Genomic DNA, 16,562 nt, shown 5'->3' with positions numbered 1-16,562 from the left:
AACAACGGTCCTAAATCCCTTTTGGCCCCACATGACAAGGCATGAAGATGTGTAACTAGGCACACTTATTTTTGGTGTGATATGCAAAAAACAAGGAAATGTTTAAACAAGATGGTGCATAAGCACCAAAAAAGCAATTTTTTAACAAGTAATGACCCAAATGAATAAAAGTAAAATGCACTATACTTTTTCCTAATAATTGAAGAATTAGTAGCAGACTGAAAATAATCATAACATACCTAAAACACCTATTTGGTGGGGAAAGATGGATAAAATGATGTTTATGCCCCACTTTAAACTGTGTCATATCTTGCTAGGACCTGTGAAATCGTTGAGATTTTCATTTTTGTTAGTATTTTCCTCCTTTATATATATCAAATTGCAACAGAATTTGCAAATTATTATACATGATTAGATGGGACAGACTACAAAAAAAATAGAATTCCTCAGCAATTTTTGATCATCCTCCTTAAAAATTGATTTGATTAAGTAAAGCAGCACGCCAGCAACCAAAAGATTTATGTGAATCAAATAACTATTGAAACTTTGAATAATGATAACAACATGATCAAGAGAAAACCTCGGTTGCTGTGAAATGTAATAATCTTAATTTGTTCTGTACCTTTGATTGTTGTACTCCATGACACATCCACTAAGATCATGGCCCCTCAAACATCAACCTTCTCTTTTTCACTTTGTATAAAAGATACCAAAAATAATACAAATGAATAGAAAGCCTTGAAACTAGGAAAATAATCATTGCATACTGTAAACAAACTTTTGTTTGAATGAATATATCTTGTTTCCACATAATTAAGTTCTTATAGCATCATATATTACCTACCCCCTAATTACATGATGAAGGGGAGCCACAGTAAAGTGTTATCTCTGTATGACTTATCGGTCACGAGTTCGAGTCGAGAAACAGTTACTAATATTTGCATTGAAATAGACTGTCTACATTACACCCCTTGGGGTATGTATGCAGCTGAGGCATCCTAACAGACCGGTAGACTTGAACCTTGTTCCTACATGACCTGATCAATTCGATCAGGCACTCGCCATCTATTTTCTTTGTTCAAATCTTTGACAACACGAAAAAATCTTTGTTCAAACTCTTTGACAACATGAAAAAACCAAAAGCTCTGCCCTCCCTCTCTATCTATCCAAGGGATGGAAGGGCAGAGGCCTTTGGTGTCCCCTCCGGTCAAGAATATCCTATATAAATGCGGAATGCTTTGTGCATCGAGCTATCCCTTTAGTTATATGATATTAATTCTCTTTCAAATGAATCTTGGCGCAACAATTGGGTTGCCTTCATGTGACCAAAAGATCATGGAATCGAGTCGTGGAAACAGTTTCTCGCATAAACCAAAAAAATACTTTGCCTTCATATACCTAATATAATTTCGGCTCTTTTCCAAATTCCACGCATAGTAAGAGTTTAATGTATCGTGCTGCCTTTTTTAACCTTCTTTATTGAGCTCCTAAACACTGAGGGGCGGTTCAATGCTCTTCCTTTGTCTAGATTGTGATCTAATCCTTATTTATTAGATGTCTGCCAATAAAAGATACAAAAATCTGGAATTTTTTTGAAACTTCTACTGGTGTAAAGGGAAAGAAAGTTTCGAAGCTGAGTAACATGTCAGTGAGTGAAGGAAACTTAGGAAACTTTGAGTTGATTTTTGCTTTTGAGAACTTCTATAATTGAGCTTTAGTAGTAGTTTAACTTCTTGGGATTCTCATGTTACTTTGATCTAGTCCAGACCAAAGATATGCACCAAAACCAATGATTGGAACATGCAATTTTTATACACTTTGGATCAGATGCCAAAAATTTATGTAGTATTGTATCAAGCTAGTTGCCAGGAAAAGGAACCTAGCAAATCTTTAAAGTTTGGAGGTAAAAAGCAGTCAACAAAAGAAGGAAAAAGAAAAACAAAGCCCCCTATTACAGTCTCTTATCTGCTGGGAATAACTTTTTGTCATCACAATTCAAAAAAAAAATGAAGAAGAAGTTAGTAAAGAGATGATTGTGGTAAAAGATTCAAGAACTTCTTTAGTGATTTGAACTTCCAGAATCCAAACAGTTGGCCATGCCACAGACCAATCTGGAAAGAAAAAATTGTAACAAAATGCAAACTTTGATGGATAAAAAAGGGCAGCAAGCACGGTACACTTAAACTCCCGCTATGCGAGGGGTCCGGGGAAGTGTCGGACCACATGGGTCTATTGTACATAGTCTTACCTGCATTTCTATAAGAGGTTGTTTCCACGGCTCGAACCCGTGATTTTCTGGAACTTTACCAGTTACGCCAATGCTCCCTTCCAAACTTTGGTGGATACCGGAACAAATAATGAGCCAAAATGCCATGGCATCAGCAGAGAATTAGAGGACAAAAAGAATAAATATTTGTCTCATCTGATCATGCAGTATTCAACCAAATGAGGATATTATGCCAGTGAACCTGCTATTATACTAAGGTAATATGAGCAACATATATTTCCATTCCACCCAAAAAAAGAAAAAAATACAGTAATCCAGTTTCCATTCACCAACCAGATTTTGTTGTCAAAATAAGAAGACAAAAAGGAAATAAAAAACATAGAACATTGCTAAACCCCCATAACCATGGATCAAGAAAAGATTATATTCAGTTGAACAGGACTTAATCTAAGATTCTAATAAGTCGTTAAGACCTTAAACTCTGAGCAAATAGACACTAAGTTCAGGAGCTCCATTACTATCAGGATTCATCATATAAAATGCCTCAGAATCTCTAGACCCAATAACTCTCTCAAACTTAGCCCTCATATACATAATCTCCCCTGAATCAGCACTCTCTTCTCCTCCATTCCCTGGCAAAACACCAGCTCCCATTGATATTGGCTCCACAGCTTTTAGAATCTGCAATTCTTTTGGCCCACATTCCCTTCTGTTTGCAAAACCACATTTTTTTCCATTGCAGTAAGTTCTCCATATAGGTTCATCTGTAAGTCTAGTTGCTTTCTTCTCTTCCTCTTTGTCACATTCCAATGCTATTCGAACTAACCCGGACGCCATTTCTCGGACTAATCCACTTATAGGAGTGGCTAGCTCAACCAAGAAAGCTGGTTGTGAAGTGGAATCTTTTTGAAATGCAAAATGTACATGTCCACGCCTGTGACCAAATAGGGTACCTACAACTCTGGTTCCAAGACCTTGTTGTAAGTTTCCTCTGTTTCGTCCGAGTGAAGTTAGAACAGATTTTAGCCTGGCAACTGCTATAGTTTGCAGCTTCCTCCTTGTTGCTGAAGCTGAAGCTGATTCTTGTTTTAACTGGTTGTCCTCTGTCTTGTTTTCATGTATTGCATTCAAAGTTGAAGACTTTATGTTCTCTGTTTTCCCTTGTTCATTTCTGTTGATGTCCGAGGAGGGTTTTGGAGATGGATCTTTTAGTGCGACTTCTTGTTCTTCTTCTTCATTGCTGACTTTAGCTGTCCAGTGGAACTGCCTCTTAGAAGACAAGTCTTGGAAACTCTTAGCCATGATTGTCTTCATCTGAGAAAAGAAAAATCAAGAGTAGGCTGCACCTTTAAAGGGGAGAATGAGGTCTGAGGGGTAGGAAGATTCTGGTTTCTTCTTTATTAAATGGATTTCCTTTTTCTTTTCTTATTTGTTCGAGCAAATAGGAATCTGACACAAGCGTCCCCACATACTGTCGTGGGAATTGGGACTTAAGGAGTGTCAAAACAATAGGGAAAGGGGAGAAGGCTTGAGGTTGAGGGTGTGGGGAGAGAAAGGTAAATGTATTGAAATAAAGAAAGGAATCTAAGGGAGACATGAGATGTGTTATTTCACTTTCTTGTGGGGTATGGTGAGAAAGAAGTAGCCTTGACTGGCTCTTTTTGACCTGAACAAAAACAGTGTTTAAAAAAAAGGAGGTGGTCACGAAAATCATAGTGAAAGAGAGAACCAACGAAACATCACTATTTGCAGTAGACATCCTCCCAACACAACGTTCTGCTTCATGTTTTGTTCGTATGATAAAACCTGCACCCCATATCTAAAAGGGAACAGATAGTGATGATGTTTGCCTCAGCTCAGCAATCACTCAATTCTCAAACCATATAAAAGACATGAAACGACTCAAGACTCAGTAACCTGCAATACACAGTGCATCAAAGCTGACGCTCTGATCAGGATTTACTGTTCCCTCATCCTCTTTCCTTTTGTTTTTCAGATATCACCAGGCCAACCTTCAGAACTGATATTGTGGGCCTGAATGAAATGGAGAAACATAGGAGAAATTAAAAAATAGCCAGATTTACAAGTGGTCCTTCAAAAATAGCCCAGTTTTAAAAGTAATCAAAATTTAGCCACTTTTCATGTAAAGATAAATTTGAGCGAAAACACTGTTCAAAATCCAAAAAATACGCCAGTATATTATGTTGGAACTCCAGCATAATATACTGGAGTTCCAACAAAGTATATCGGTCCGGTATAATATGCTGGAAGTTCATACACAAGTGCTCGAATCTCCAATATATTATGCTCAAACTTTCCGTGTGAGGAGTTCCAGCATAATATGCTGGAAGTTCATACACAGGTGAAACGAACTCCAGTATATTATGCTGGACCGGTCTCTGTTGCAGCAAAATAGTGGCTATTTTTCATTGACTTGGTAAACGCTAGCTATTTTTGAATGACCGGTCCGAAAACTGGCTAGACCGTGCTATTTTTACAGAAACATAGGGTGTGTTTGGGATAACGGAAAATGTTTTCCGTGGAAAATGTTTTTCAAGAAAATGTTTTCTTGGAAAACAAGTAGTAATCTTATCCATTTTCCGGTGTTTGGTACGCAAATTAAGGAAAATGACTTCTCAAGAGTATTCATAAATAATTTAGACATAATAAACATGAAACCATAAACTTTCAAACCAACAACCTTCTGAATCCACAAATTTCATAAATTTTCGAACCGCTAAACTTTTGAAATCGCAGAATTTCGAACCCGTAAACTTTATAATTTCTAAACCGTAAACTTCTAAACACATAAACCTCTGAACTCATAACTTTGGTACTTGTAAAAATTTTAACCTTTAAACCGATAAAAAATAACTAAAACTGAAAAATATATTTAAAAAATATTTTTTTTTACGGGGCGGGGGGGGGTGGGGGGGGGGGGGGAGGGGGGGGGGGGGGTGTGCACTCGGGGGGGGGGGGGGGGGGGGGGGGGGGGGGGGGGGGGGGGGGGGGTCCGGGGCGGTGGTGGGGGAGGGGGCAGAAAAATGAAAAAATGAAATTTAAAATTACAAAAAAAAAAAGTAAAAAAAAATTTTTTTTTTTTGGGGGGGGGGGGGGTTAGGGGTAGGGGGAGAATTGGGGCGGGTGGTGCAGAAAAATGAAAAAAGAAATTTAAAATTGCAAAAAAATAATAAGGGTAAATTTTTTTTTTCGGGGGGGGGGTGGGGGGGGGGGGGGGGGGGAGGGGATAGGTGGGTGGTAAGCAGAAAAACTGAAATTTAAAAATTAAAATATTTTTTTTTTAAAAAAAAGAAAACTTTTTTAGAGACGGGGTGGGTTGGTGAGGGCGGGTAATGTTGAGAAGGAGTTTTGGAAAATGTTTTCCCTTTCTCTTGATAAGGAAAATATTTTCCTCCAATGGGAGGAAAATGAGTTGATAAGGAAAATGTTTTTCAAAACATTTAAGCCAACCAAACATGGAAAAATTGGAAAACATTTTACGGAAAATATTTTCCTTCGTACCAAACACACCCATAGGCATGTTTATTTTTCATTTTCACTGTTTAATTTCTTTTAGTTTCTCTCTCCAAGAGTCCAAGGCAAGGGAAAATCATTTTCACTGTTTAATTTCTTTTAGTTTCTCTCTCCAAGAGTCCAAGGCAAGGCAAAAGACTTGCGAGTTGCGACCCAGCAGACAAAGGTGTGTGTGAAAACTATAAGAGATTAGGATTCAAATGCCAGCAAAATTGAAGACAGGAATAAAGGTGGATCAAAAGTAAACAGGGAATACCAATAAGGCAACTACAAGAACCCTAGCATTGTAGCCATGAGCAATAAGTTGAGTTGTAAAGCCACTATGACCAATTAAGTGTATATCGACCATCACATTCATCATTCGTCCTACAATTTTTATTAGGTAAAAGTAATAAAGATGCAAACCCAGAAGAAATCAATCACATTGGTCCTGGTGGGGGCTGAGTCGTTCAATTAGTGTGAAGAGCCAACTGATGATAAAGAGCACTAGCAATTCCCACTCTGACTAACATAAATATACTAAAAGCACTTGTTGAGTGTAGAGGCCATTCTAAAGCAAATTCACTAATTACAGAAAATATGGACATAATTAAAAGAGTACAAATTGAACTCAAGTCGGCAAGCCAGCGCAGGTGCCAGGATCTTTTTGTACATGACAGAAGAGAAACCACCTCTAAAACGACTGTAAGGTGCTGATTGCCTACAGAAATAAAAAAGGTCCTAAAGTTAGCTATCCAATTTTTGCTCTGCTTCTGAGTCTTGTTGTTTGGGCGGAGCTGCAACAACTCTATTCATCCTGGCACGTGCTTCAGCAAACATCCTCTGTTGCGCAGCCAACGCTTCTTCTTCAGTCATTTCAGCTACATTGCTACACTTCCCGGCTCTCACAGTGTCCTGTGGAAGAAACACAAAGCAAAGGGCAATCGTCAATGAAAATCTTTTCACCATTTCACATGGTTGCAAAAATTATCGGATTCAAAACAAATGTCAGCTAGCACGACGATCGGCTAATTCTCTAGCCATGTGCAGAGGTTTATGGATCAAAGGTGAGGGGAAAAAAGAAGAGGAAAGAATATAACACTTTGTGACGCATCCATGAAAGGTAGGATACTTCCTTTCAACAGCAGAAGGATTTTTTAAAACGTCCTAATTTTAGGCCATTCATAGATTCCAACTCATGTAAGGAGACAGAAACGAGCCCTTACGTACCACAGTCTCCAGTTTGTGTTGTTCATATGCAGCATAAACTTCTTCAATATATTCCCCAAAGCCAAGAACCTGAAAGACAAAAGCTATTCACAATTCCAAGGAAACGGAAGGATATCCAACAATTTTCACAGCTTAACATATTAAAATAACCTAAAAGTATACTATTTTAATTAAGGTTTCTTGTCACTCAACATACAATTGAAGAAGTATTTGTACCACACTTAAAGGTTAAAACTGGTAAATGGATTTCACAATGAAAGGTTGTTCCTTGAGACGAAAAGAAACTAGAATGTGATCTCTGCAATTGATAAGGCCTAACATCACGTTTGGGGGAGAAACAAACTAGCAAATCAAACATGAAAGTAATTAACAACATTTGCATTTCATCATCCTTATTGGCATTGTGCAACTTCATGAGCTAGGATGAGAAGTAGGTTTGAACTTCTTTAAATCAACTTCAAATGAGCTCATGCTAAGGGTGATTACAGGTGAAAAAGACAGAGAATTGCAAAAGAAGCAAGATGAAGATGATGAACATAATAGAGAAACTGCAGGATCAAGAAGTACCTCTAAAGCCTTGAGTACATGCTCTGGTGCAATTGTTCGTTTATCTTCTCTATTACAAACTTCATTTGATTCTGATGAGATAAGATTGATGAACTCTGCACAATAACAATGAAAGGCAGAACACCATGCAAATGAGAAAAATAACCACATTAAGAAGATTCGACATGTATGAATTCAAGCTAAAGAGATGATATTATATAATCTAGTATAAGGAAAGAAGATAGGAGAAACTTCAATGCTGTTCAAATAGCAAACAAACATCACCCACCAAAACATTAACGGAAATATGCTTATCAAAAACATCAATGGAAGTAGGTAAATAAAAGCACTGTAACGAAATAAATTATTACACTTTGTTTCTGCCAACCACATCCCAAAAGATCTTGAATGAACAAAAAGATTATGGAATAGGTTAACTTATAAGAAAGGATTAAGGAATAGGTTAGTATAACAGAGTATGATCAAGTTTCATTAGAACTCTCACTTTTTGAGTTACCAGGAGTCATCTACGGAGTACAACTTAAGATGAGTTAAAAAGAACTTGAATGCCTTTAATAGTAACCTGTCTACCCAACTATGCCCTAAACTTCAATGCTTATCACATCCTCTGTCTTGGGTCCCACAACACTAAATCGGAAGAGTGACAAGTGACAACCAAGGGCTAACAAACAACTAGAGAAAAAACTTCCTAGTCAACCGTCGTCCTCCAATGTAAATACAGATTATTACTTATTCCCCCTAATATTCTAGAGACTAGAGAGGCATAGATGCTATTAGAAGCAAAAGCAACGGCCAACACTTTAAATCACATTAACAGAACTTTAAAGAACTTTAAACTAAACTCAAAAATTAAATCAGACACATTAAAATCAACTCACCTACACAACATTCAATCAAAAGATCCTGAGCATCTCGGGCAACCCGGACATCAGGAGGCAACATCTCTTTAATAATCTTTGTCATAGTTGCTGAGAATAGAAAATATTACAATCAGTATAATATTCAGCAAATCAAACAGATAAGTAACCATCAGGAAAAATCACATTTCTATCCCAAATAACAAGCACATGATGACAACAAAAAAGATTATAACGTGAAACCAGAAACGCAAAAAAAACTTCAATATGACCACTATTTGGCTTTAGCAACTGAAATCATCAATCTCATTATCTAATAAATTCATATTTCTTTTCAGAAGCAGTTAGTATCACTTAAGTCACGCGCAAATCAATTTTTACCCTCTTCGGAAATATTTCACAAAATCCCCTTTCCCAGCAGGGGAGGAGCTAAAGGGAGGCAAGAGGGTTCAATTGAACCCCCTTCCAGAAAATTGTAGAGTGAAAAAGGCCAAAAATGATTTTTTTTGGTTATATATAAACTGTTGAATCCCATTTCCATGAGGAAGATTCTAGTGTAATGGTAAAGGGATTTAGGGGGTACAAAAATTGCTATAGGTCACATGTTCAAATCTTAGGTATGACACTACAAGATTTTTTTGAATCCAGCTCCGCCACTGTCTCACAGCCTTGTAAAAATTGCTACAATAGCTTTTAGTAACCCTAACCCCTTCTCCAAGAGAAATTAATATCACTCTCTGCTTACTCCTTATTCATCCGCTCAAAATCTCGTAACATTAGGTTTTAACACCAAACCAAACAGGAATAACATGATAATTCACCAAAAAATATATTATAAAAAATACAGAATCACGATAGCTACAAAAACAGAGAAATATAGATCATTCTATGAATATATACCACACATACGCAGCTGCAAAAGGAGAACATGGAGAAGGAAGAGGAAAACCTTTGGGAAGCGAAGCATCCTCCTTTGTTTTACCAACGATATCCATTGGATCCATTTTAACCCTTCAAAACCAAATCAAAATCTCGAATTTAATACCAAACTCATAAATTCTTAGACAAACAAAATCGAAAGAGCTGAATACGAGAAAACAAATATAAAACAATTATTTTTACCTTACAAGGAAACACTGCGAAACTGGTAGATTGGCGAGAAAATTGAGCTGCAAGTCGGCCGATTGGAAGAAATCGGAAAGGGATGGAAGTAGGTGATCGGAGTCGCTGACGGTGGTGGTTCATGGTGGATATAGGGAGAGAAGGATGTCTCCGCAGACGACTAGGGCAAAGCGCATTCAAAGAGGGATTCTCCACGCGCGAAACGGGAGGTGTCTGCATAGTCCGCGGGTCCCATCATTCTTGTGGATTCTGAATGGGGCGTGGTACGCACGCATGAGCGAAGTGTGTGGGATAGCATGTGACGTATGTTGGTTATATAGTTTTCAGCAAAACGAAAAAGGGTCGGGTGGATGGAGTAAGTGGTTGCCAATGAAAGGGAGAGGAGACGAGAAAGTTTCCGACTCCGCTGGATCTGCCAATTATGTGATGCCAACCCGACTTTGCTGAATATGGGCCTTCTGTAGTTGGGCTCGGGGCTCCATTTGGGGATTTTTTTCATTCTTATACACTATTGGAAACTTTATTACCTTTAATGTCCATATTTAGTAAATTATCCTACCTACACAAGTTTTATTTACAAAATATATACAATACACCTTAAAAGGCTCCCAATTCATTATTTGTGGCTTCAATCAAGGGATTAGTTACACCATTTCCTTTTTCCTCTCCTCTCTCCCTTCCCCTCTCCCTTCCTATAATACAACTTGATCCATTTGAGTTGCTGCTGAAATTGCTGCTGAAATTTGCACATGAATTGCTGCTGAAATTGAAAAACGCTACTTCAGTTGGTCAAAATCAAATATGACCAACGCCAATTTTTAACTATATCATGGGAATAATTGATATAGAAAAATGTACTCGTTTTAATAAGAAAACCACAAGAAAAATAAATTTATAGTCTTACTAAACTATTTTTTTCCTCCTCTCTCTCATTTCTCTCCAGATCTTCCATTATTTTAAACTATTTCACTGATAAAATAGTTAAGCAGCTACCACCAACTCCAGCCCTCAAGATCATCAACAGTACTATTTTGCTCCACCCCTCAAGGCTCCCCCATTATTCTGTTAATTAAACTGTTAGGAATGACGAGGGAATTTATAATAATAATAATAATAATAATACTTGAATGCCAAATGATTTCTGCTACGTAGTTGTTTTCTCCCATGTACGGTGACAAGGGAAGGTTCCAAGAAAGAAAAGAAAAATCAATCCCATCACTATTAACAAAAATTTGACATGGGTCCATTATTTGGAAGACTGCCCTCCACGGGACAAATTTTGAGCAAAACAATTGACATTGAATATGGGATTAGAGGAAAAATCTGTATATACAAAATCTAAATTAAAGAGTACGTACTATTTCGTTTGCTTACAAGCTGAGCATATTTTTAGGATTCAAACGAACTAATCTACAAGTTTTATACATTATTTCTACACAGTTAAATACAAGTACAATATTATACAACTTAAATATAATTTTTATACAATATGTCTTTTGTATATTTTGTATATGATTTATACATAGTAAAAACAAATTTCATACAACTAATTATTATTATACAACTTATCTACAATTTTCATATATTATTTCTACCCAGTTAAATACAACTACAATAACATAAAACTTACATATAAATATTAGACAAAATTTATACAATATGTCTTTTGTATATTTTGTGCCTAATTTATACATAGTAAAAATAAATTTCATACAAGTAATTATATGTTATACAATTTATCTACAATTTTCATACATTATTTCTACTTAGTTATATACAACTACAATATCATACAACTTAAATATAATTTTTATACAATATTGTTTAACTTTCATACAATAGTTAAATAAAAAAAATATATATATATATATATAAACAACATAATATAATTTTTCTACAATTTTACTACAATTTCGTAAATATAATATATCTCATGTCTTCTTCTTCGAGTTTCAATCTAAAATTCAGCCAAAATCAAGTCTAATCTTCACCAAAACACCTTCAAATTGAGATATAAACTCCAAACCATATTCCCAATTGTTTGCAACAACACCCAATCCAAACAAATAATGGTTTTTGAAAATTCAAATTCGAATTTAAATCTTCAAAGCTTTTTAATGACTGTCAATGGTGGAATTGTTGCTCTCTTTTCCTTTGCTTTACATTACTGAAATTAAGGATTGAGAGATAGAAAGAGACATAGAGAGAATCCCAATTCTTTGCAACAACCCAATTTAAACAAATAATATTTTTCGAAAACCCAAATTCGAATTAAAGGGAAACAACGAAACAAAAAGCTAAACTTTTTCTCTCACTTCTAATGTGTAGGTGACCAGCTAGATTGTGCAAAATATTGCAGTGAACTTACAAAACTTTGAACGACTAATAAATTTTTTTGTTGATTGATCTTCGAACCATCAGTTAAAGAACTTCAAAGCTTTAAGTTTCATAGCATTAAATTGATTCAAAGCTTCAAAACTTTTTAATGGTTGTCAATGGTGAAATTGCTGCTCTCTTGTGCAAGATACGTGGGGGGAGGGGGTGGGATGTGGAGAGAGATACCTGGGGGGGAGTGGAAGATACATTAGAGTGATTTTAGGACTAATTATTATCATTAATTCCCTTAAAATGCACATAAATGATAATTGAGTATATAAAATATAATTATATAAATCCTGAGTATGGAGGGTAATATAGTTTCATATAGTGTATAGGAATGTAGAAATCTCTTTTGGAATAGAATCATTACGCAAATAGCCCGACGAATTTACTGTTTACCTTTCTTAACTGGTACATATATATATATATTATACACTAATTATACACTCCTACTTTTTAGATTAAGTGATTGGCTATTTATAGAGGTTGGACTATTTTGGTCCTTGATTATATATCCTTAACTCAAATAGTCTTCAACGTATGTGAAAAATGAACATTTTTAGTCCTAAAACACACAAAAATAGAGAAACTCTTGACTCTTTCAAGATTGATCGAAATCCAGCTGTAATAAGTTTCTAGCTTTATTCCACCACTTAGGTCAATTGCATAAGTTAAATGTATGATTAAAACATAGATTTAGTTTCAAGTTATACATTACACAACCTATTTAAAGCGTCACATATTTAATCAATTAAAGATTTGCTCTACGCTAAACAAGTTCCATAGATAAAAGTTAGTGATAAAAAAAATAGCTTCATTTTTACTAATTATATTAATCAAGTCTTTACTGCAAAAGCACTTGTCGAAATGTTAATACTGCGAAGTGTTAAGGTTTGCACATGCAGCATGAGAGTCATAAATAAAGTTGGTTTAAATAAGAAAAATGCTTATACTTTCCGCTTGTACATTTATTTTTAATAGCTATTTTTCTGATAGTGAATAAAGAATCGACCGTAATGAACTTAGAGTATTCGTTTAGTTAGTTTTTAGAAGGCATTTCGTTCTAGTTTATATATTAACTAGTGAAACTATCTGTTCTTCCCGCGGTAGAGAAAGGCCTAATTTTTTTTTTCTAGTTTTCAAAGATCTAAAAGATTAACCTTAAAATTTAAATAGATTATATTTCGCATTTTAATTTATTTTATTATTAATACTTTAATTTGATATTTTGCTCTAATGTTTCATCACTTAATGGTTGTTATTATTCTAGAATATAAAGGAAAATTGATCTCCGTATATGTGGATGAGAATTTTTATAACATCTCTCTGTACCTTTTATATATCCTTTTATTTTCCTTTTAATTTTTTCTTTTCTTACTTCTCTACTCATTTTCTTAAAAAAATATCAATCTCCCTGTACTTTCTCCTTTTCTAACTTGCAAGAAAAGACAGATGGATTTGCATGTTACAGTAATCAAGCAAGCTGTGTTTGACACACTTCAAACAGTTAAATGCTTGTCATCCATTTATTGGATACGTTAAAAAATATATATTGCATTGTGCAGTCAAATTTATGTTAAAATTTTTAAGCAGAACAGTGTGACCTAGCTAAATATGTCACCAGTTCAAATCCGCATCAAATGTGAATCAACCTTGATTTGTATCTCTTTTTCCCATTTCAAGCGAACCTCTAAGTTTTGTATGACAGCCAAACGTATGATCATTTCTATCAAATTGATTTTCAGCATTTGTTTTAATATCTCCGTCAAAAATATCGTAGAAAAGTTAAATTGGCATTTTAAACAATGTGTTCAACCAGATAATATAACATGGACGGAAGTACTTGTTTGGTTGGTTTTGGTCTGCATGTCAATGCGCCAAATACTTTCACGTTACAATTTTCGAGAATCAAATTATATGAATTTTGACCATATTGATATAAGAAGAATTGTAAATTCTAGTACTTTTCATAAAATTTTAAATATATAAATCTTAATTTGAAAATATTTAATTAATCTAATTTAATTTAACTTTAAAGATTAACCAAATTGACTTTCAAGAAAAGAAACGTAATTTTGGGGCAATGGGAGTAAATCCTTAGTATCATTTTATAATATACAGTACATACAAGTAAGTCAATCTCTCTATCGAAAGGAAAAAATTATATAACGTCAAAAGTTGGACGCCAAGAAAATACTCTCTTCAGCACCTCTTAAGATTGTAGCTATGTTACAAAGATCATAGCCAATTTGAAAGATGATTGAACCTTCATAAGATGATCTAAAAATTTTGTACGTCCACTCTAGTGGAAGCGTAAGTTACAGGATTTTCAATTTCACATTCATAATCTAAGACATATTTTTTTTATAATATCTAATGATTAGGGGTGGCAAATGGGCGGGTTGGGCTGAATTTGGGTGGGTTAAGATGGGTTAGGTCAATAAATGGGTCATTGTCCAACCCAGCCCAAAGTGTACTTGGGCTAAGATGGGCTGGGTCAAGATGGGCTAAACAATGGGTCATAACCCAACCCGCCCAACTTGACCCATGTTTTAGAACCATGCTCATCTTGCATAAAAAAAAAAAAGCCTTTTACCTTAAAATGTGTAAGTTGAAAAAAAAGTTTGGGGGTGGGTGATGCAAAAAAATGAAAAAAAATAGAAAATAGAAAATTAAAAATTGAAATTTAAAAAAAAAAGTAATTTTTTTTGAGGGGTTTGNGGGAGGGTAGGGTGGGGTGGGTGGATGGTGCAGAAAAAAAAAACAGAAAATTGAAAATATAAAAAAAAAAAAAATTTGAAGGGGAGGGGGGCAGGGGGGTGGATGGTGCAGAAAAACAAAAGAACATAAAATTGAAAATACAAAAAAAAAAAAAAAAAGTAAAATTGGGGCAACTAAATAATATAGTACCTCACCGAAAGCCCTAGAGTGAGAAGCTCTGGCGATCAGGCGATCTATAGAGAGAAAGTACTGCGCAGCTTCTTCATGGCCACGCCGGCCGCCGGCCAGCCACCCACTGTGGCTGGGCAGCCTTCCCAACCACTCCCCAAGACTACCCAGCCCCCCACGACTACAAAAAACAATACACAACCCATGGATTATGCGAATGCTGTAAAGCCAACGTCCAGTTCCAGTACCATGCCTGGACGTAATTCAACTGTTGATCCAATTCCTTTTCGTCGAGCACAAGTCTTCCAAGGACAACCAACCATATGTTTTACTGAAGAAGAAGTTGATCGTATGAATATAATTGAAGGACTACAATATGCAGTAGTATGCAAATTTTCATATGGATGGCCTGAGCTTAATGAGATACGACGCATTGTGCCTATTCAATGTGGTATCAAATGTGAGTGTAATATCGGGTACTTGCGAGATAGGCATGTGTTAGTTAGGCTTACATAATGGCAGGACTTTGTAGACTTCTCATCTAAAGGAGTATATTATGTTAAGGATAAATATGGTGAGGAATATCAGATGAGAACATTGATTTATGATGCTAAGTTTAAGGCAGGAGAAGAAACACCTAAGGTTATGGCTTGGATTTCATTCCCAAATTTACTGCCAACCTATTTTGTTAGGGAGTCTTTGTTTTCATTAGCCTCAGCAGTGGGAAAGCCTTTGCATCTTGATCAGGCTACTGTAAACAAAACTAGACCTAGTTGTGCTCGTGTGAAGGTTTTGATTGATCTTTTAGCTGATCTCCCTAAGAAGGTACGTATGGACATTGTGAATGAAGCTACAGGGGATATTAGAACTGAATGGGTGAATATAAATTATGACTACTTAAGTACTGTAAGGAATGTAAGCTGCAAGGGCACGACATGTTTGAGCGCTGGAGGTTACATCCTGAGCTTATGGCAACTAAGAGTGAAGAGAAGCAGGAAACATCTGATGTTGTAGTTAAAGGTAACAAGAATAATGGCCCATTGATGATTCTTTCAAGTGGTAAAGTTGTTGGAAATCAAGGTGCCCAATGGAAGGAGGTTAGAGATAGGAGAATGCAAGGCAAGGAGAAGCAGGCAACAGATATAGGTGAATCGAAACAAGCAATTGTACCAGTTGATAAACAAAAGAGAGGAGTACCAAAGCAGATGGAAACTAATGGTAAAAATGGACAGGAAATTGTTCCTGTTGAAAAGAAGAATGACCAGGTACAAACCACTAATAAGTTTGCTATTTTGGAGGTAGAAGAAAGTGATGATGCTGCTAATAATCAATTGGCATTGGTAGAGACTCATATGAATCAAAATGCAGTACCTATAGCAAAAGAAAGTGGTATCTTAAATCCTGCAGCACCAATTTTCATGCCCAAATCTCCTGGAGATGGTAAAGGAAATAATGGTGGAAGAAAGAAGACAGATGTAATTCCAGCTGCTAGTTCAAATCCCGCAGGAATTAATAAACAAAGAGAAGCTGAAGTAACAAGGAATAAAGACAAACGTTCTAATGATCACAATATGAAGGAGACTACTGCAGCATGGGTGCAAAGAGCTTTCAAGATTAATGAAGTTGCAATGAATACTTCAGTTCAGGAGATACTATCTCAGGATACTATGGTGGAGGCTGAATTTGCAAAGAACACCCCTGAGGAAAATATAGTGGACACTGATTTTGAAATCTTCAAAAGCAATGAAAAAGTCAAGTGGAATGGAGGCAAATTATGG

General features: G+C 35.8%; 2 protein-coding genes across 2 annotated transcripts; both read right to left on the bottom strand.

The window, feature by feature from the left end:
• Window positions 1-2,480: 2,480 nt before the first annotated feature.
• On the bottom strand, window positions 2,481-3,740 carry LOC109211694 (protein MIZU-KUSSEI 1-like). The gene has a single exon (XM_019375259.1). It carries the CDS (start codon window positions 3,539-3,541, stop codon window positions 2,702-2,704), a length of 840 nt encoding a protein of 279 aa, XP_019230804.1. The 5' UTR covers window positions 3,542-3,740; the 3' UTR covers window positions 2,481-2,701.
• A 2,495-nt stretch (window positions 3,741-6,235) lies between these two features.
• LOC109211696 (protein Dr1 homolog) lies at window positions 6,236-9,928 on the bottom strand. Its single transcript, XM_019375263.1, has 6 exons — window positions 9,517-9,928; window positions 9,344-9,405; window positions 8,416-8,505; window positions 7,538-7,632; window positions 6,971-7,039; window positions 6,236-6,655 (listed from the first exon to the last, which is right to left on the bottom strand). The coding sequence occupies exons 2-6, from the start codon at window positions 9,396-9,398 to the stop codon at window positions 6,488-6,490; spliced, it is 477 nt and encodes a 158-aa protein (XP_019230808.1). The 5' UTR covers window positions 9,399-9,405; window positions 9,517-9,928; the 3' UTR covers window positions 6,236-6,487.
• Window positions 9,929-16,562: the final 6,634 nt, after the last annotated feature.

The sequence above is a fragment of the Nicotiana attenuata genome, unplaced genomic scaffold (genome assembly GCF_001879085.1).
Source record: "Nicotiana attenuata strain UT unplaced genomic scaffold, NIATTr2, whole genome shotgun sequence".
In the NCBI taxonomy this organism is placed as follows: domain Eukaryota; kingdom Viridiplantae; phylum Streptophyta; class Magnoliopsida; order Solanales; family Solanaceae; genus Nicotiana; species Nicotiana attenuata.
Note: the sequence above shows the minus strand (reverse complement) of the source record. Positions and strands in the feature narration are given on the sequence as shown.

Excerpts from the sequence above, each read along its gene's own strand:
- LOC109211694 (XM_019375259.1), bottom strand. The coding sequence starts at position 3,541 with ATGAAGACAATCATGGCTAAGAGTTTCCAAGACTTGTCTTCTAAGAGG.
- LOC109211696 (XM_019375263.1), bottom strand. The coding sequence starts at position 9,398 with ATGGATCCAATGGATATCGTTGGTAAAACAAAGGAGGATGCTTCGCTT. Across the intron at positions 7,633-8,415 it reads TTTGATTGAATGTTGTGTAG|AGTTCATCAATCTTATCTCA; the intron begins GTGAGTTGATTT and ends GTTATTGTGCAG. Across the intron at positions 6,656-6,970 it reads AACACAAACTGGAGACTGTG|GACACTGTGAGAGCCGGGAA; the intron begins GTACGTAAGGGC and ends TTTCTTCCACAG.